Genomic DNA, 17333 nt, shown 5'->3' with positions numbered 1-17333 from the left:
TTTTACCCATTCTAATGATCAAGCTTGAGAAGATTTTCCATTACCGTACTTTAATTTGTAATTATTTTTTGTATGTACTTTCATATTTATGAAAAATTAAACTCATAAAAAAATTTATAATTATGTGGAGAAGTGAAAGAATTAAGTTAAAAGTTTATAGGTTTTATATTTAAAATGGATAAAATGTATTGTTAAATTTTTTAATTTTTAATTTTATTAAGTTCTTATATATATCTTAAAAGACTTTTATTTATTTTATTAATTTTTATTTCTTTAATTTTATTTTAATTAAAAATTAGATTGAAAAAATTGAATAACTTAAAAGTTATATTTTAGCTTTAAACTGAGAAAATAATGAAGAAATGGAGAGAATTATTAATAGGAAGCATAGATGGAGTAGAGTGATAAAATTCACATCTGGGTCCATATAGATACATAGAACAACCCCAATAATTACACAAAATATATGGCCTCTAGTAGGAAAACTAGTTATTTTCCAAGTCCCAGAAATTCTTAGAATTTGAAAATGGAGTTGAATTACTGTATAGAAAGAAAAAAATATTATTACAAAAGGTAAATGGATTCCTCTGGCAAATGTTGTCTTTTAACAACCACTAAATAAGGGAGTGATGTCGCGTGTGTTATCTCCACGTGTACACCTCAATCCTCTTTCCCTTTTTCCTTTTACAAGTCCCAATCTTAAAATTATATTAGTATTATATATGAGGGTCCCACCAACAACCCCAACGAATAGCATCTCATCACGTGAATTGCCCCATGTGACCCTTCTGCTATCTGTCTCTCTTTTATCACCCGACGCCACTCCATCAGAACCCCAACGCCATGCCGTTTTGTAAAATTCCAGCATAGAAAATTACAGCCGTTTCATGTATCAACGTGTCCAATAAATCCTTCTCCAACTCGGTCACAATCCCTTCTCCTTCCTCGCCAAAAGCCACATCGTTTTGAACATATAAATGTCGCATGTCTTTGTCTACTAATGCATCAATATCATCAAGAACTCTGCAGTCAGCGCCAGGAAAGCTTCTAATTTTTGAACACAGCATGTCAACTAAATCAGACCCTTGAAAATTACTGTGACTTCTAATCGTTACGGCGGCGCTAAAATCAAATCTTTCTACCCAAGGTTTCATGTTCAAGTAAGGTTTTAATATGTCGACCAAGATTTCATCCACAAGGTGAAACAGTAACTTTCTATTACATCGATGACTGAGTTGACCGATATTATTATTGGGGTTGGTCAAAGAAGAAGGGGAAATAGTGGTGAAATATTCAAGATAGTAAAAAATTGAAGGGTCTAAAGGATGAGAAGGAGAAAACCACCTAGTAAAGGACACTTGAGTATCTTTGTCTATGCCAGTACGTCTTAGTATTCTACTTATGTACTCATATTCTTCTATTTCAGCTGCTTTATCTCCGGTGGTGGTTGTGGTGGTCGTGGTGGCAGCAGCAGCAGCACCGTTAGACCTGTCCACATTGTTGCTGCTGCTGTTGCCTCGGGCATTGAGCGTAGTATGAATCACTTCTTGTTCTTTGTACGACTGGCGCGAACAACTAAATAACTGTGAGCTACATTTCGATTCTTGAGCATGATTTGCTGCCTATAACAACATAATAAGGGCTTGTCAAATTTTATACAAGACTAGCTACAATTTCATTTTCTTCGAATATAAGCAAGGAATCACCTGTGACAATATATATATATATAGCAACGAATATTATCTTAAAATAGTAGAAGATAAATAGGTATCCAACTTGATAAACCTTAATATAATTATTTATACCTGTTTTGGGGGGATTTTTGCAGCTCGGGGAGTAGTGGTAGGATCTTTCTTGACAGGGAGGAGAAGAGTGGGGACGGTAATGTTGAGAAGGTCATTTGATAACGGAGTTTTCTTGCATTTCTTGTCAGGAATGTTTGCTCTGGTTACTGTTGCTTGACGCACAAATGATTCCTCTTGCTTGTTTCGGATAATATCCGAAGTTTGCGGAGGTTTCTTCAGTCTTGGTGGTGGACCGAACCTCTCTTCTGCAACTTTCTTGCACTTCTTGATGGGTCTTTGTTGCTCCTGCTGAACTTGCTCTTGCACCGGTTGTAACTTTGGTTTTGTTGGAGCTTTCATCTTTTGTGGCATGACATTGACCTGTAAGGGAGTTGCCGGAATTGATGATTTTGGAGACTCAGAAATAATGTTGTGGTCCTTGGTGGATTGCATTACAGTGGGTGAGACTTGCTTAATGTTTCTTGGTTCCAAGAATTTGAGTCTTGGTGAGCAAGAAGCTGAAGCTATTGAGTTCTTGCCTGGACTACTGGAATCATCACCGACTCTGGTTAGAACTTTGCTCATTATTTTCTTGGTCTTCAATTGATTAACAAGCTCGTGATCTCTGCTTCTTACTGTGTTCGTAATGTCCAAACCAACTTTCCTGCTAACACTTTCTTTAACTTGCTTCACAATCTGCCTAGCATAATGGCCAGGACTTCTGTTCTCTTCTTCAGTTTTGAGCTCTTTTCGTTTAAAAGATGAGATACGAGAGAAAACCAGCTCTTCACTCGGACTCATGTTTTCTTTGTGGATTTGAAGTGACAACCGATGTTCCACATCTGATCTTCTAGCTGATGATATTCTTGGGGTCTCTGGCAAAGAACGGGTACCTGAAAAATCACTGCTGCCATGTTTGCTTTGGAGGGAATAACGACGCCGTGAACGAGACTTGCCTAGAGGATTTGGTGTCTCATGAGTTGAAGAAATTGGAGAGTAGGTTTGATGATCGGGAAGAAGATCAAGACCCATGAGCCTAGCAACCAAAGTTGGGGTCTTGGTACTTGGAGAAGAGCTGATTTCTGAGGAGGAAGAATCATTTAGGGCTCCATGTGCTTTTGAATTACTTGTGTATCCATTTGTTTTGATTTGAATAGCCATCTGGATTTTTTCAGAGAAGGGAATAAATAAATAAATAACAAAAGCATCATTATTATCATGATTACTCACTTTACAGCAACAAGAACCTTTAGCAAGAAGAAAATTTAAAGCGGTAGAAACCCAAAAATAAAGGGAGAAAAAAGGAAGATAATTAGCTAGTCAAAGAAAGAAATAGCATATAGTAGTAATATACTATACTTACTGGGATATGTAAATTCTCATCTTCTTTTATGGTTGTCGGAGAAGGAGGCTCATCTAACTCCAAGCTATTTCTAGGTGCTTCAGCACCTGACTTAAAAGAAAAAGAAAAAAGAATACCATTATTCAAAATTTTCTCAAGAAAACTAGACAAAGAAATAGAAAGTTATATGAGAAACCTTTGGAGACAGGAGGATCCTCAAGAAGTAAAGAATCGAGATTTAAAGAAGGCTGCTGCTGCTGCTGCTGTTGGTGTGAAGGTAATTGGAACTGATGGAAGTCAAATAACTGAAAGACAGAACACATGCAACCAGGGGAAGTGCCTGCATTTTCTTTATCCATCCCTGTTGCTCCTCTTTTGGAGGATTTGCCACCAACCCAGTACCATTCCCTGCCCATAATATCTACTAAGAATCTCGCTTTCTGCTTTCTCTTTGTATGGAGTATATATGGGTCAAGGAAGAAAGAAAAGGCTGTAGCAAAGACAAGAAATAAAAATGTAGTAGGAATTTAGTGTTAGGTGAGAAGGAGAAGAGAGTGAGAGTTTGTTGTCGTTGCTGAGGAAAAAAAGAAAAGCAGGATTACTTGCTTGTTATAGCAGAAGCGAAAAAACCGGATCAACGAAGCATAAATCAGCCACATTTGATTTTAGGAATTTAAGTACAGCAAAGGATAGCTTGGTTCTCTATGCTTATTTGCTTCTTCGCATACTTTGATTTTTTGTCTCCTGTGCATAGGATTGCAGCCTTATCATCTAATCTAATGCCTGCTTATATATAAAATTTAATTTACATGAAAATATAATTAATGTAGAATTTTTCGATATATGAGTTTTAGTTTTAGTTATTCATTTTAGCAGAGAAAATGGCAAGAAAATTTTAAATTTATTATTTTTGAATAGTGTCTCAAAGAGTTATTAATCATTGAGTGTTAATTTTTATTTTAATTTTGATTCAGTACTCACACTCACTCCCAAATTTTACTGGACCAGCCCTGTCCGACCTTACATTGGGAATTGAGATACAAGAAAGCAAAACTCATCTCTCTACAAACTCCTCCTCAGGCCTTTTTCTTTCTTTATTTTTCCTTAATTTTTTAAATACGAGGTGGTTTATTGGGGATCTGCAACATAACCCTTCATGGTTTAAATTGTTTTTTCTCTTAATAATTTTAATTAAACCCGGCATGTTCAGCTCATTTTCTATGAAATCTACCCGTTAACTTGTTTTTTTTCTTTATTTTTCAATTATAAACTAATATTACAAAAATATTTGCTCTTTATAAGCTTAGAATTAAATAAGATAAGATAATGCCCCTTACCCATACGTTTACAGAATATGTCAACTAAATTAATTACTTCTTAATAAATGATCCCTGTAATCAATTGCATCTTAATAAACTAGTAATAGTTCAGTGATTCAATGTGCCTCACAGTGGGGCTTGTTAGTCTAACATGGTCTTAAGCACAGCATTTACTTCTATAAGCCAGAAAGAAATAAAATTAAATGCACGTCATTAAATATTAATGACATGCTAAACTTCATTGAATATGCCTTGTATAACGTTTAATATATAGGATAAAAGATTACCGTTGGCCATTTTTGTACATCCCAATAACTATATCTAAATTAAAAGTCATAGAATTTTAAACTTATACATCAGAAGAAAAAAAAAAGTAAATGTAAAAAAAAAAAAAATCTCTGAAATTTATTCAATGATATTCTGAAATTGATTAGGGTTGTTTGTAGAAAGAGAGTTATTTGATTTTTAAATTTTAAGAGAAATTAATGAATTGAAAGGGGTTAGATATGAAGGTTTGAAGGAGAAGCAGGTACTTAGTTGGTACTCTCATTGAAGAGGCAGTGCCTAACTTCTGCAGGGTTGGTTATGTCATAAGAAGTACTATAACGATGCAGCAGAAGGTTCCACTATATTCAAACATACACAATAAAGGTGAATGTACATATGGTTATAAAATCTTAATTTGTTTCATTTCAATCATTAAATTTTAATTCACATTGAAATTTTGTTATTTTACTAATAAAAAATTAAAATATCATATTATTTTTTTTAAATATATCTTTTATTGATTGTTTTTGTCATATATTAATTTTTTATTTACGAAATGACTAAATTAAAAAAAATTAAAATTAAATGATCGAAATTAAACAAATTAAAAATTTGTGACTAAAATAAAATAAGATGCAATTATTTATATAATTATCTTGAATAATTCACCAAAATTAGGTGGAGAGAAACTATAGCTTTGATAGGATCCTGTAAGTGAATTTAGTAAAATTGTTGTGCGAGAAAATATTTCTTAAGAAAGTTTCGAAACTATTTACAATTTGATATAGAAATAAACCAATGTAAGACACAAGAAAAGCTCAACTTAAATTGTTAATCAAAATAATTTTACTCAATAAACTAATGAAACCATATAAGACTCAACATGTAAACACGATTGTTTGAATAATTTCTGTTTTCATGTCAACAAATTTAAATTGAAAATACACATTGTACATGTGGAAAATAATTTACAAATTGGTCTTCTGAGATTTGTTATATCAATCTTAGCCAACAATTAAATACAATTTTATTGAAAATTACAAAACCCTTTTCAGAAAAATAAAAAGTTTCTAAATTATATCACAAATTGTGGACTTGGCTGTTATGATTGGAAGAAATGATTGGTGTGAGTAGGAATTACATACAAATTTTAATAGAGTTAATAAAACTTATTTATTTATTGGGGGGGGGGGGGGGGGGGGGGGGGGACAAACCTTTCGCGCTTCTTCTTCCTTCTGCCTGGCAATGCGAATTCTTTCAGTTGACATTTCTATTTTCTTTCTCATATGTTCAAGTGCTTAAGGAATATACCATGCAGAAACAATTGCAAAGTTACTAAACAATAAATACTAATAACCAAAGTGGAGAATAAAAATCGTGACATTATCATTCTAACCTGCTTTTTTAGGTCCAGCTGTAAGCTTCATTTCCATTGTAAGGTTTGCTAGCTCTCTCTCCACATCGCGTATTTTTGAGTAATTTTCTTCAATATATCTAAAGGAAATTATTAAGCAATATCCACATATTAAATTACTAGTACGGGTAACAGGAACACTGAAATGTACTAAATTCAGTGAGCTCATACATTCTTCAATCCTATCGATGACTGATATAAAGCTTCATAATCATTCATTCGTTTGAATTCTAGGGTTTCATGTTTCTCAGAAACTAAACCTAACATTACAGAAACACAGATCATTACTCAACTACAATGCTAAATTTTTTTTTAAGATGTGTTAAATAAACAGTAATAGATCCGACCTAGAAAAAAAGAAATAGAATAAAATAAAAGCTAAGTGACATACCTTTTTAATTGAAGCTGCTCTTCCTCGATTTTCTGTAATTAGCAACACAAAAGTCAGAATTACGTATGAGTAAATACAGCAATTATTGTAATGAAGATTTTAGTTGTATGCATATAGTCGCCAGAGAGAGAGAGACCTTCTCGGTGTAGGCAATAACAGGAGCTTCTCTAGCGAGGCCATCGGGTCCTATCTGAGGATGTAAAGAAGGATTGGAAGCCATTTCTGTTTCGTAATGTGAATTTCTGAAGCACAATACAGAAAACAGAAGAGAAACAGTGATGATCCACTGATTCCCTATCGATCTCTGATTAATACTCGATGAGAAGCCACTTAATCATATATTTTCTCTCGCCAATTGGATCAAAAAATTGTTTCTATTGGCTTCTTATCATAGCTTGTTTATTTTTAGTTCTGTTTTTATTTTGGTGTTCAGCAATATGCATTCGAAGCCCCTTTACGACGTGCATTTTCGGTTTCCCAGTCGATAGTATGTTTTCTTAAATACCGAAATTGCCATTGGGAAGGACCGATGACCTTGTCCACATGCTTGGGCTCTTTAGTAAGGGAAAAGAAAGTGAGCAGCACATTTTTCGGGAACCCAAATTTCCCTGCGATGAATTGCATAACCCGCACTGCGAAGATAATATTTCTTCCTCGTTCTCTGTTTCTATTTTCTGGAGATTTAAGTTTGGTTATTAAAAGTGACTTTAGCTTTGGATTACTCGTAATATGCAAAAACAAAAAGAACAAAAAAAAAAAGAATCAGGCATATATAATATTTTAAGGAAGGAAATTTTAAGCTTAAACATGAATCATTTAACAGTAATTCGCATGAATGTAACTGTGTATATGAAATGTTTGCCTTTTATAATTGGATTGCATGCTGTTATGATGTACTAGATTTCATACTTAAAAATGCCTGTAAGTTTAAATAGGAAGTATAAGAGAAAGTTTTTGGCTGTGTACTTTCTAACCCATCTTTTCTTTAGTTCTCTCTCTTGTTGATAAACTCATTTCCTCTTGATGGGTTCTAGCCCTTCTATTTTATATTTGCAGATTATGATTTTGACACTCGTCTCTAATGGCGATCATAGAGAAGATCTTCCTTTTCCCTTATCCAAGTTTTATTGGAGCAACCGCCTTTTTCTTTCTTGTAGGTTCGATTCAAGCCTGATATAGTGCCATAAACAAACATAGCTAGGCACACGAGGAAGAAAACTTTCAGTCAAACCCCAAGAACGTGGTAATTCAGATGCAATGAGTAAATTTCTAGTCACTAAATTTTATTGCTCAATCTAATCTAAAACCCTTGAAATCAAAATAATGCCCACCAGAGAGCGCAGGGGGCTAAACTACAACCTTTTTGTTTATAACCATACAAGAGAAACTGAAGCTAACAAAAAGGCAAAACGAAAAAAAAAAAAGGGGCTTGTTATCTATATGGACTTTAACCTGCATAAGGTAAATATAAAAAAGCTGATGAAATTGTAATTTGTTTCATGCATTCGTCAAGTAGAGACTTTCTCTATTAGTTTGAGGACCGCTTCTTTGGTGGGTAGTGCAGGGATTGCACCTCTCTCTGTTACTGTGGCAGCACCACAGGCATTCGCAAATAGAAGAGCTTCTCTTAACCTCTTCTCATCCTGCACAAGATGATATTGTAGAACAGGTTCAATTTGGATCCAAAAAGAACTAGAAATAATGAGTAACATGAAACAGTACCACCATGGAGCTTAAGTTTTCATATGGTTTTATAGAGGTCAGGGTTTAAGAAAATTTATAAATAATTCAGAGTTTAAGCACTAGACAACTAGAAAACTCAAACGTTGGGGTGGATGATTATTCAATAGATTCAGTAACTGCATCATATATAAACTGTCTCACCAGAGGTCAAAGTTAAAAACTCAAACTAGTGATATGACATAGCAAACCTGACATTCAAATTTGAGCTAGTAAATTCATCAATGGCCACACACACGCGCACCCAACAACAAAGGAAAAAACCACTGTTAAAGAGACAGACTAGAATGTATAAGGAAAGTTATCTTGCAGCCTAGAATAGTAATGTTTTGACGTTCTGTTACCGAAGAAACACCTTTAAGTGAGAAGGTTGTAAGGACTTGATGGCAAATAAAGATATGACGTAAATCATTCCTCTCAGTTCATGCAATAAGAACTAATATTACCTTAAGGAGACTAACATCAGTTGCTAGGCTGCTCAGAATCCCACCAACGAACGCATCACCTGCACCAGTTGTGTCAACGGGTTTCACTTTAACACCAGCAACCCTGCCTTTGAATTCCTGCATTAGGTTATGTTGATTTTAATTCTGTAATGAAACATTGATCATGTCCATAAAAAGAAGGAAAGATCTAACTGAACAGGTTTTACTCACTTTTTAAAAGTGTATGTGCACATTATTACTGAAGAAAAGCAGTCAAATCATTACTGATTCCATATTCCGCACAGAAGACAAGCATATAATGCTAACCATCCCAAAGACTTCTTTTATAGAAATCAGGCACACACATTGACTTAATAACACAGAGAGAGAGGTTCCAGCAAAACATACTAAACAACCTTAGAAGGACTTTGACTTTGTCCTCAGTTCAGCTGTGTCCAAATTTTAGATTTTTGACTGCCTTTACTGAGATGCTTAATATGAAATAATAGGTGTCAAAATGATAAGTGATAAGCTTACCTTGGTGTAGTATCTGCAGCCTTCTGAGCCCTCAGTTACAACCAAAAGTTTCAGATTAGGATGAAAAAGCTTCTTTAAGACTATATTATCATCATTAGGATCGTCACCTCCAGTTAAAAATGAAATTTCGTCCTCACTCATCTGCCATTCATAAGACCACCAAAATGAGTTATAGAAAGTGAACTGGCCTGCTGATCTGTGATAGTCTTACATGTGCATATGCAACGCACAACCAAGAAATTTGAAAAAAAAAAAAAAAGAAAAGAAAAGATACGAGATGGTAAATTTGTACTTAGGCAATAGGTTGACAATCGTTTATTTGAATAAATATACCTTGATTACATCAGCTTGTTCCCATATACTCATTATTCCATCCCTAGCAGCCTCTGGTGATGGCCATAATGCCAACCTCAAATTTGGATCATAAGAAAGGATGCTGCCAGAGCTTTTGGCAATCTTCATTGCAGCAAGATGAGCTGACTTGCATGGTTCCGAAATCAAACTAATAGAACCATAATGAAAGATCTTTGCCTGCAATCAATATGTATTTGGAAATAAATAACAAATAGATACCCTGCAGGAATTAGTATTCTCTTTTTAGTTATATTACCTAACACTAAACTTCCTTGCTAAGACAATAGATAGAAAATTAGACCTGCTTTAGCAGATTTATATCTAGTTCTGACTCGTGAAGGAGCATGTCTGCACTTGGATGACGGAAAAATAAGAATTCACGTTCACCATCAGCTCTGAGAGTAACGAATGCCAATGCAGTCCTTGCATTTGTTTCAAATCGTACACCAGAATTATCAACATTGTTTTCTTTTAATATGTCAGACAACATGTAACCAAAATCATCATCACCTAGCTGCAATACAAATGACAGATAATAGAACCATCTCTATATGAGAAGCAAGGAATCAATGGACTACAAAATTGTTCATAGCTTACAGAGAAGAAATGCGCTGAGACTATGCAACAGAAAGTATAGCCTGGAATTTCAAAACCCATTTGGTTACAATATTATAAAAAGTCTGTAACAGCAAAAACCATTATTTGAACCATAATTCAGCCGATCGAATCTAGATCAGGCACTGAATATTAAGAAATAAGATCGCAGGACTAGCACTATTAATTTAGTTTTTCCATTACATAACCAAATGGAAAATTGAAAAAATGTTCATTCCATATTAACAAAAATTTGTATATTTCATTGCACGATTATGGTAATTAAAACTGTTGTGTTTACATTTCTTCTTCTTGTATATTTCATTGCATGATTTTCTGTTGCATATATTCAAGCAGAAATTGAAAGCTCAAACGTAAGGCATGCATTAAGGAATAAAGGGGACCCAATATGAGAAAGACCAAACTATATTTAAACGCACCTTGCCTATAAAAGCTGATGAACCACCAAGTCTTGATATGCAAACAGCCACATTAGCAGGAGCACCCCCAGGAGCCTTCTTGAAAGCAGGTGCTTCAGCTAGTGAAACTCCACCAACTGTAGGCACAAAATCGATCAACATTTCCCCAAAGCAAATAACTTTGTATTTGTTATCTTGAGACCCTCCGTTTGTATTTGAGGCATGATCTTTAGAATCACCTGCATATCCCCAATTGTACCACATCAGTATAAACTGAAACGGATTCAAAAACACTTACCAAATTGAAGTCAAGAAAATGCTGTGCCGCCTTCTTGATTCCATTGACGTTTAGTGAACAAGGAACAAGACTATTAATACGATTTGAAACTCAAAGCACTTGTTAATTGCCAATCTGATAAATATCTAATAGAATAAAAACACATATTACTTGTTAAGGTGTCTTAACAGTATATTCACTGGACAAAGCTCAAAAACTGCATACGGGATCAAGAAAACAAAACAAAACCAAAAGCACAAACAGAAAGATCTAAGAAAACAAACCCAATAAAGAAACTCAATAATAAAGAAGGAACAAAAACAGAACAGTCTTTCTTGGAACAAACAAAAAAAGCGAAAGAACCCAGATAAGAAAAAGGATTGGAAGGACATCAAAAAGTTGAAAGAAAATGAATCAAGAAAGGCAAACGATAAACAGATAAGAAAGCCAAATTAGAGAAAATGAATATACATGTAAAGATGAAAAAGGAAAGGTAATTAACAAAAAAAAAAAAGAGAAAAGAAGAAAGAAACACCTGGAATGTGATTGTGAGCCATTGAAGCGTTGAAACAGTGAGATCAACTAAAAGAAGAAGGAAGAAATATTGGAGCAAGAACAGCAGTGTTAGAGAGGAAAAAGAGTAGGTGCTGGTGAGATAAAAAGAAGATGGAGAAGTAAGGAGGAGGTGGTTGTATTGTATACTAGTGTTAGGATCTTCTCAAGGAACGTTCAAACCTGACTTATTACAGTTTTTCTCGAGACACATTGTTTGTACTGCTTTTATATTTTTCCTTTACGGTTAAATATCGCGGTACTAAAATTATGGTTTATATTTCTAATTGATATTAATATTTTTAATTTTTTTTTATACTAAAATTTTAATTTTTATTACAGAGATAATGATATCTATTAAGAATTTATTTAATTTTTAATAACGTGGAGGACAGAACTCTACATCAGCATTTCACACACCGTTCACGTCATACTTTATTTTAAATAAATTATATTGTTGGTATCGGATATTTTTCACTTATATCTCAATAGTATTAATTTTTCAATTTATTTATTTTTAGTACCATATTCATTATTTATGTTTTAATTAATGGTACCTTTTAGGATTCTTATGATTTTTTTGTTAATGTGCTAATTAGTGTAATGTTTAAGTAAATTTCTGGCTGCCACATCAACAAAAAATTATCAAAAATTCAATGACTACCAGTGTCACCAAAAGTGTAAGGTAGTAACAATTTAATTTGTTTCAAGGGTTTAAGGAATAATATTGAAGGATTATATTAGTATTACTCTTTCATTAATATTTTAAATGAGTATTTATAAGAGAAGTGCTAGTTATTTCCATGTATTATCTGTTCCTAAAGATCCGGAGAAACATGGATTCCGATTATTCAAAAGTAGTGTTTTGTGAGTGTGGAATAGTGGTTTGGCTATTGAATATGTTAGTGGTCTAGACAAATTGTCAAATATTGGCGAGTTCTTAACTCGTATAGAAAATAACTTTTAGACGAATTTCCATCAGCTATCGTTAATTGAAATAAAAATAATGAATTTAATAGTAAAAAGAAACAAATTAAAAAATTAATGCTATTTGGACAAAACTAGTAAAATTTAAATACCAACATAGCAATTTATTGAAAAGTAGTGGATGATAAATGAGACGCTGACTTGGAGCTCTGCCTTTCACGTCATCAAAAATTGAACGGATTTCTAATGATTACTGTTATTTATAATAAAAATTAAAATTTCGATACTAAAAAAATAAAATTAAAATATTGACATTAATTAGAAATATAGACTAATCAAGCAATTATCCTATTTTTTCACCCTGTATTTTCTTCTTCTACTACTTATTTCCCTTATAAACTTTTGAAAATTTTTCAGTTGAAGCCAAAAAGAATCTAAGGAGATTTTTGTTCGTGAAATTCTTTTTAATCCATTTAAATTGAAATCCAACATATATTATTATTTTATGATCTTAAAATCAAATGCTATAACCTCAGAATCAATTTCATGCTTGCATTTCTTAACATTAATTATAGACATACAGAAATATTTAGAACGTTAATTAAAATATAAGCTCTGGAATATTTTTATTTTATTTTATTTAATTTTTTAATGAGATAAACTTTTTGGTGGAAAGTAAGATGCAAAGTTACTTTTAGCAAATCCAAACAAATACCGCAGCGTCTGCCGGTGGGTTTGGGTTCCCATGGTTATGGCAGCTGTCCACCATTGGATTTAGAACTGGCATTAGATCTCAGAACATCAATTTTCATTTTGAAAAAATTGCCTTTGTTTTGTTAAAATATAATATTTTTTTCTTAAAAAAGCAATTTGTTTGCCTCACAATTTCATATTTCGTTATTCTTGTGAACTTCTACTGATAAAAGATTTAGCTTTTCAAATGAACTGGTCAGATTTCACGTGCATCTCATCCTTTTATTATTATTATTATTATTATTTTTAATTTCTAGTATCTTATAATGGTAATTTAGAAAATAAATAATAATAATAATGACATGGAATACTGTATTAGGCTAAATTATTAACATAGATAACTCCATACACTTATAATAAATAAACTATATATAGTGATAAATTACAGAATGAAACACGTGCTTTATTGGTTCTTAAATTAGAAACTTTGGTAGAATCGATATTATTTAGGTAAGAATTCTATTCATGGGCACCTTTTGACAGTAATCGAACACATTTTTTCAGATGGAACTTTGCATAATTGCATGTTCAAGAATCGAAACTCCAACCGAGCCATCCCGGAGCAGGATCACTCCGGCCAACTTTCCTCGCATCAAAGGTTTGTACTTGCGGAATAAACTGATGGTACCTATTAAAAAAATAAATTGTTAGTTAAACATCCTGCTTGTGTTCTCTAAATCCGGTAATGATTTTATATTATTTCTTTGCAATTATACTCAATCGAGAGCAGCTTTCAAAATTAAAAAACTTGCTCAAAATGGTATATCAATCGATCTGTTTATACAACAGATTCTTCAAATAATAAAGAAAGGGTGTAATAATAATTAAATCATTAGTATCCATTTCAATCCGGTAGTTAAATGAATCCCAAATTCAGAATTGCATAGAGTTTGATAATTGAGTGGATTACATTCTAAAAACAGTTAGGGAAAGAAACTGTGTACCGCATCTGCTGTTCAGAATGATTAGATTTTGAAGGGTGCTGCTTATTTGCTGCCGTCTTGACTGGGCCTCCTACGTCAGCTTCTAGACATTGTCCTTCTTCCAGCTGAATATTCAACTTTTAGAACAGTCGAAAAATCAACTTCATATATACAAATACAAATTCTATTCCACGACATAAATAAGACCTTAATCTTGAGCTGTTTGTTTTCTTCGCCAAGATCATGCTCCTGTGAAAAAGGCTATGAGCAGTGTCAGAAGAGTATCTATTACAGTGCTTGTTATGCAATTGTTGGTGTTAAATTAAGCACTAGCTATAATGAAACTTTAATGATTAAATTGGCAGCCGTGGATAATAAGATCTTTGAATATGGAATGCAGAGGTAAAACTGCACAAGCAAGAAGTGGATGACGTTAACGCACTCAACTTCAAATTTGGGCAGTGGATAATACGAGAACAAGCCGAAGAGATTCAGGCAGTAAGGCTGTGTGAAGCAGCTAAAACATTGCCATTTTTAATGTGATAGCAAAATTGGTCCGTCTGAAAGTGAAAACTTAATTCTCAAATCCTTAATTTGTTTCTTCCAAAGAGTCAGCAAGAGGTTCAGATTGAATCCATCATGCAAACATCACTATCAGAATTGCATTGCCATTAATAAAAGAACAGCTTTACCTTTTTGCGCAGTTCTTCCATTCTTTCTACTAGCAATTGTGTCTGCATTTATAAGAGAAAGCAAAAAGACAAGAAAAAGAAATTTACTTCATCTGCATCAAATTTTATCACTCAAATGAATTGAGACAATTACAAGTGAAGTCTAAAGTACGTTCTGTTATGATTATGAATACTTGATAAAATATAATAGGAAAAAACTTTTCAAATAGTATAAAAACTAATGAGGCATGTAAGCAGAAATTCATGCAACAAAAAGAGTCTGTGGTTGAGCGATCTTATCATGATAAGAGGGGGAAAAAAGAAAGAAGGTTCAATCTGCTTAACAATATAAACTATAATATGTATATTCAGAAATAAGCACATGCACTTGTATTTGAAACAATTTGCCCTAATACCAACTGTTTAAATACAGTTTTGTTTAATTCCATAAAGCAGTCGGGTTTTTTAAGGAATTAAACTATAAATGCATGTAAAGATTAGTACGTACCTTCCTTTGTCGGGCTTGTGAGAGAGTCCTATCTAGCTGTTTTTCGATCTTTTGCAGTTCTTTCACACTAAGCGGTCCAAGTTCTTCCCCAAGCAAATGACTTTACAGAAATGTTTGTATCAGTGTCACCAGTTAAATAATTAAGAAAATTTAGTATATATATATTTTTTGAAGGTATTGTTTATAAAGAAAATGAAAGAAACTAGAATGCTAAATGACCTCTGACAGCATTGAAGAGATTCATATTTCGTCTTCAATCTTGTGACCTCGTGATATAAATTCTGTATTTGATCCATAAAAAGATATGGCAAATATTTTAAAGCATGAGTAATGCCCCTTTTCATAAGTAACGAAATAAATTTGTAATATTCTGCAGCAATAACATGTCAAAGAATATGAAAATCACCTCAAGAAATATTCAAAACACACCTGTGTTTCATCTTCAATAAGGTCTTGTTCGATATCGGTCAAGGGTTTTAATCATACTAATCCGGATACAAAAACAAAAAAATAAAATCTAATTAGTGACTAGAACGAGATTGTATCTAATAAATTATATATATGCATCATAAACATCTATACGAATATTTGTATGTGAATTTGAATTCAAATTCACATACAAATATTCGTATAGATGTTTATGATGCATATAATGATTGAGGTCCAACTCCCCCGAAAGCATATAAAGTTCCAATAGATCCTATTATTAGGAACCAAGGTAAAATTACCAATCTGCTCATTTTTTTTATTTATAATATTAAGAGGGGACAGAACATCATAACATATATTCTTGTCTATCAATCAAAGTTTGGCTAATATGATGGAAAATTCAAAGGAGCAACATCAGCATGTACCTATCCAATAATTAACAAAACTCTACTAATGGAGGCCAGGACGTTGTTCCCAGGCCGCCTACAAAAATAACTGACAGTTGAAACCATGGTGGAAAAACAATTAGAGCCAGCAACTGACAATTGGAAAAAAAGAAAACAGAAGAAGAAGAAGAAAGAAGTATTGAAGAAATTTTAAGAATATTTTGGTAATTGAGAATAATGGGGAGATGGAATAGTTTTAGGAGCAATTACTGGTAGCGGTACGGAGAGGCCAAGCAATGTACATAACAAGGAGCTATGGAAAGTAAGGAAGTTATTTGGAAGTAAACTCATCCAATTAATCAAACAATTAATGAGATCAACAACTACCAATTACCAAAATCAATTTTATAAATTTAGATATATTTAGTTAAAGCTCGGGAATGAATATGAAAACAAAAATAGCAATAGAATTAATTAAATTTTATATATTATTTAATTCAGTGTAAATTAAAAACAGAATACATTTATTATTGACAATAATAATAATATTTAATTTATTATTATTATATGCTTCAAACATATAAAATAATATTTATATAAATGATATTATTTCACTTAATATTACTATTTATACAAAAATAAAAAGAAATGGATAATATCTATGATGAAATAATATCATTCGGATTCTAAAATGATTTTTGATAGACCAAACACCAATAATTTATTTTCACCAAATTTTACACAAACAATCCCTTAACTTAAAGCAAAATTAGAGTCTTAGGTTAGCCTTTAAATTTCAAAATTATTTTTCGATTTTCAATAACATTAAAAGACAGTTCCTTATGTAACCACAAGAAAAAGCACCAGTCCCTTAACTTTATTTAATTTGCAATCATTTCACTCTTATTAACACAAATCCTTACTTTGGCTTTTATTAGAGAAATCCTTAATATTCCTTTCACTTTTTATTAAAAAATCTACACTATTTTAAAGTTCATATTCAGTTTTCTTATTATAATTAGAATGCAACCCTTTCCTCATTTCACTTAGATTTAGCAAAAATAGAGTTAAGAACTCAGAATAGCAAAAGAAAAAAAGAGACTGGTATAAAAAATAAAAAATAAAAAATAAAAAATTCAAGAAACATAACTAACCAAAATAAAAACACGAAAAGATAAAATAAAAACCTTGATCCAACATAATATGTACCCATTCCTCTCCTAAATAAAAAAACAAAAGGTACAAAATCCAAAACAATTTATATACATTACATTAAAAAGGGACAGAATTATAAAAGTGGGCAATTATTTCAAACATATTT

At 32.4% G+C, this 17333-nt stretch overlaps 4 protein-coding genes across 5 annotated transcripts; all 4 read right to left on the bottom strand.

The window, feature by feature from the left end:
* Nucleotides 1-397: 397 nt before the first annotated feature.
* On the bottom strand, nt 398-3889 carry LOC8258323. 2 transcript variants are annotated; one of them, XM_002510821.4, is made up of 4 exons: nt 3323-3889; nt 3148-3233; nt 1806-2945; nt 398-1622 (listed from the first exon to the last, which is right to left on the bottom strand). In XM_002510821.4, exons 1-4 carry the CDS (start codon nt 3540-3542, stop codon nt 828-830), a joined length of 2241 nt encoding a protein of 746 aa, XP_002510867.1. In that variant the 5' UTR covers nt 3543-3889; the 3' UTR covers nt 398-827. The 2 variants fall into 2 exon arrangements, with proteins under 2 accessions (XP_002510867.1, XP_025013873.1); XM_025158105.2 differs by having other exon boundaries at nt 3148-3237; nt 3323-3356.
* Nucleotides 3890-5920: 2031 nt separating this feature from the next.
* Nucleotides 5921-7124, bottom strand: LOC8258324 (the record flags this gene model as incomplete). The annotated part of the gene is made up of 4 exons (XM_048373147.1): nt 6654-7124; nt 6518-6549; nt 6109-6206; nt 5921-6009 (listed from the first exon to the last, which is right to left on the bottom strand). Coding segments are annotated over exons 1-4 (303 nt in total), but the record flags the coding sequence as incomplete, so codon positions are not given.
* A 651-nt stretch (nt 7125-7775) lies between these two features.
* On the bottom strand, nt 7776-11629 carry LOC8258325 (probable fructokinase-7). Its single transcript, XM_048373012.1, has 7 exons — nt 11399-11629; nt 10608-10825; nt 9875-10087; nt 9553-9750; nt 9220-9360; nt 8704-8820; nt 7776-8160 (listed from the first exon to the last, which is right to left on the bottom strand). The coding sequence occupies exons 1-7, from the start codon at nt 11418-11420 to the stop codon at nt 8026-8028; spliced, it is 1044 nt and encodes a 347-aa protein (XP_048228969.1). The 5' UTR covers nt 11421-11629; the 3' UTR covers nt 7776-8025.
* A 1802-nt stretch (nt 11630-13431) lies between these two features.
* On the bottom strand, nt 13432-15677 carry LOC8258326 (agamous-like MADS-box protein MADS3; the record flags this gene model as incomplete). Its single annotated transcript, XM_048373146.1, has 7 exons — nt 13432-13723; nt 14040-14143; nt 14226-14267; nt 14711-14752; nt 15198-15297; nt 15417-15478; nt 15627-15677. Coding segments are annotated over 7 exons (501 nt in total), but the record flags the coding sequence as incomplete, so codon positions are not given.
* Between the last annotated feature and the right edge of the window lie 1656 nt (nt 15678-17333).

Source organism: Ricinus communis, chromosome 4 (assembly GCF_019578655.1).
Source record: "Ricinus communis isolate WT05 ecotype wild-type chromosome 4, ASM1957865v1, whole genome shotgun sequence".
In the NCBI taxonomy this organism is placed as follows: Eukaryota; Viridiplantae; Streptophyta; class Magnoliopsida; order Malpighiales; family Euphorbiaceae; genus Ricinus; species Ricinus communis.
Note: the sequence above shows the minus strand (reverse complement) of the source record. Positions and strands in the feature narration are given on the sequence as shown.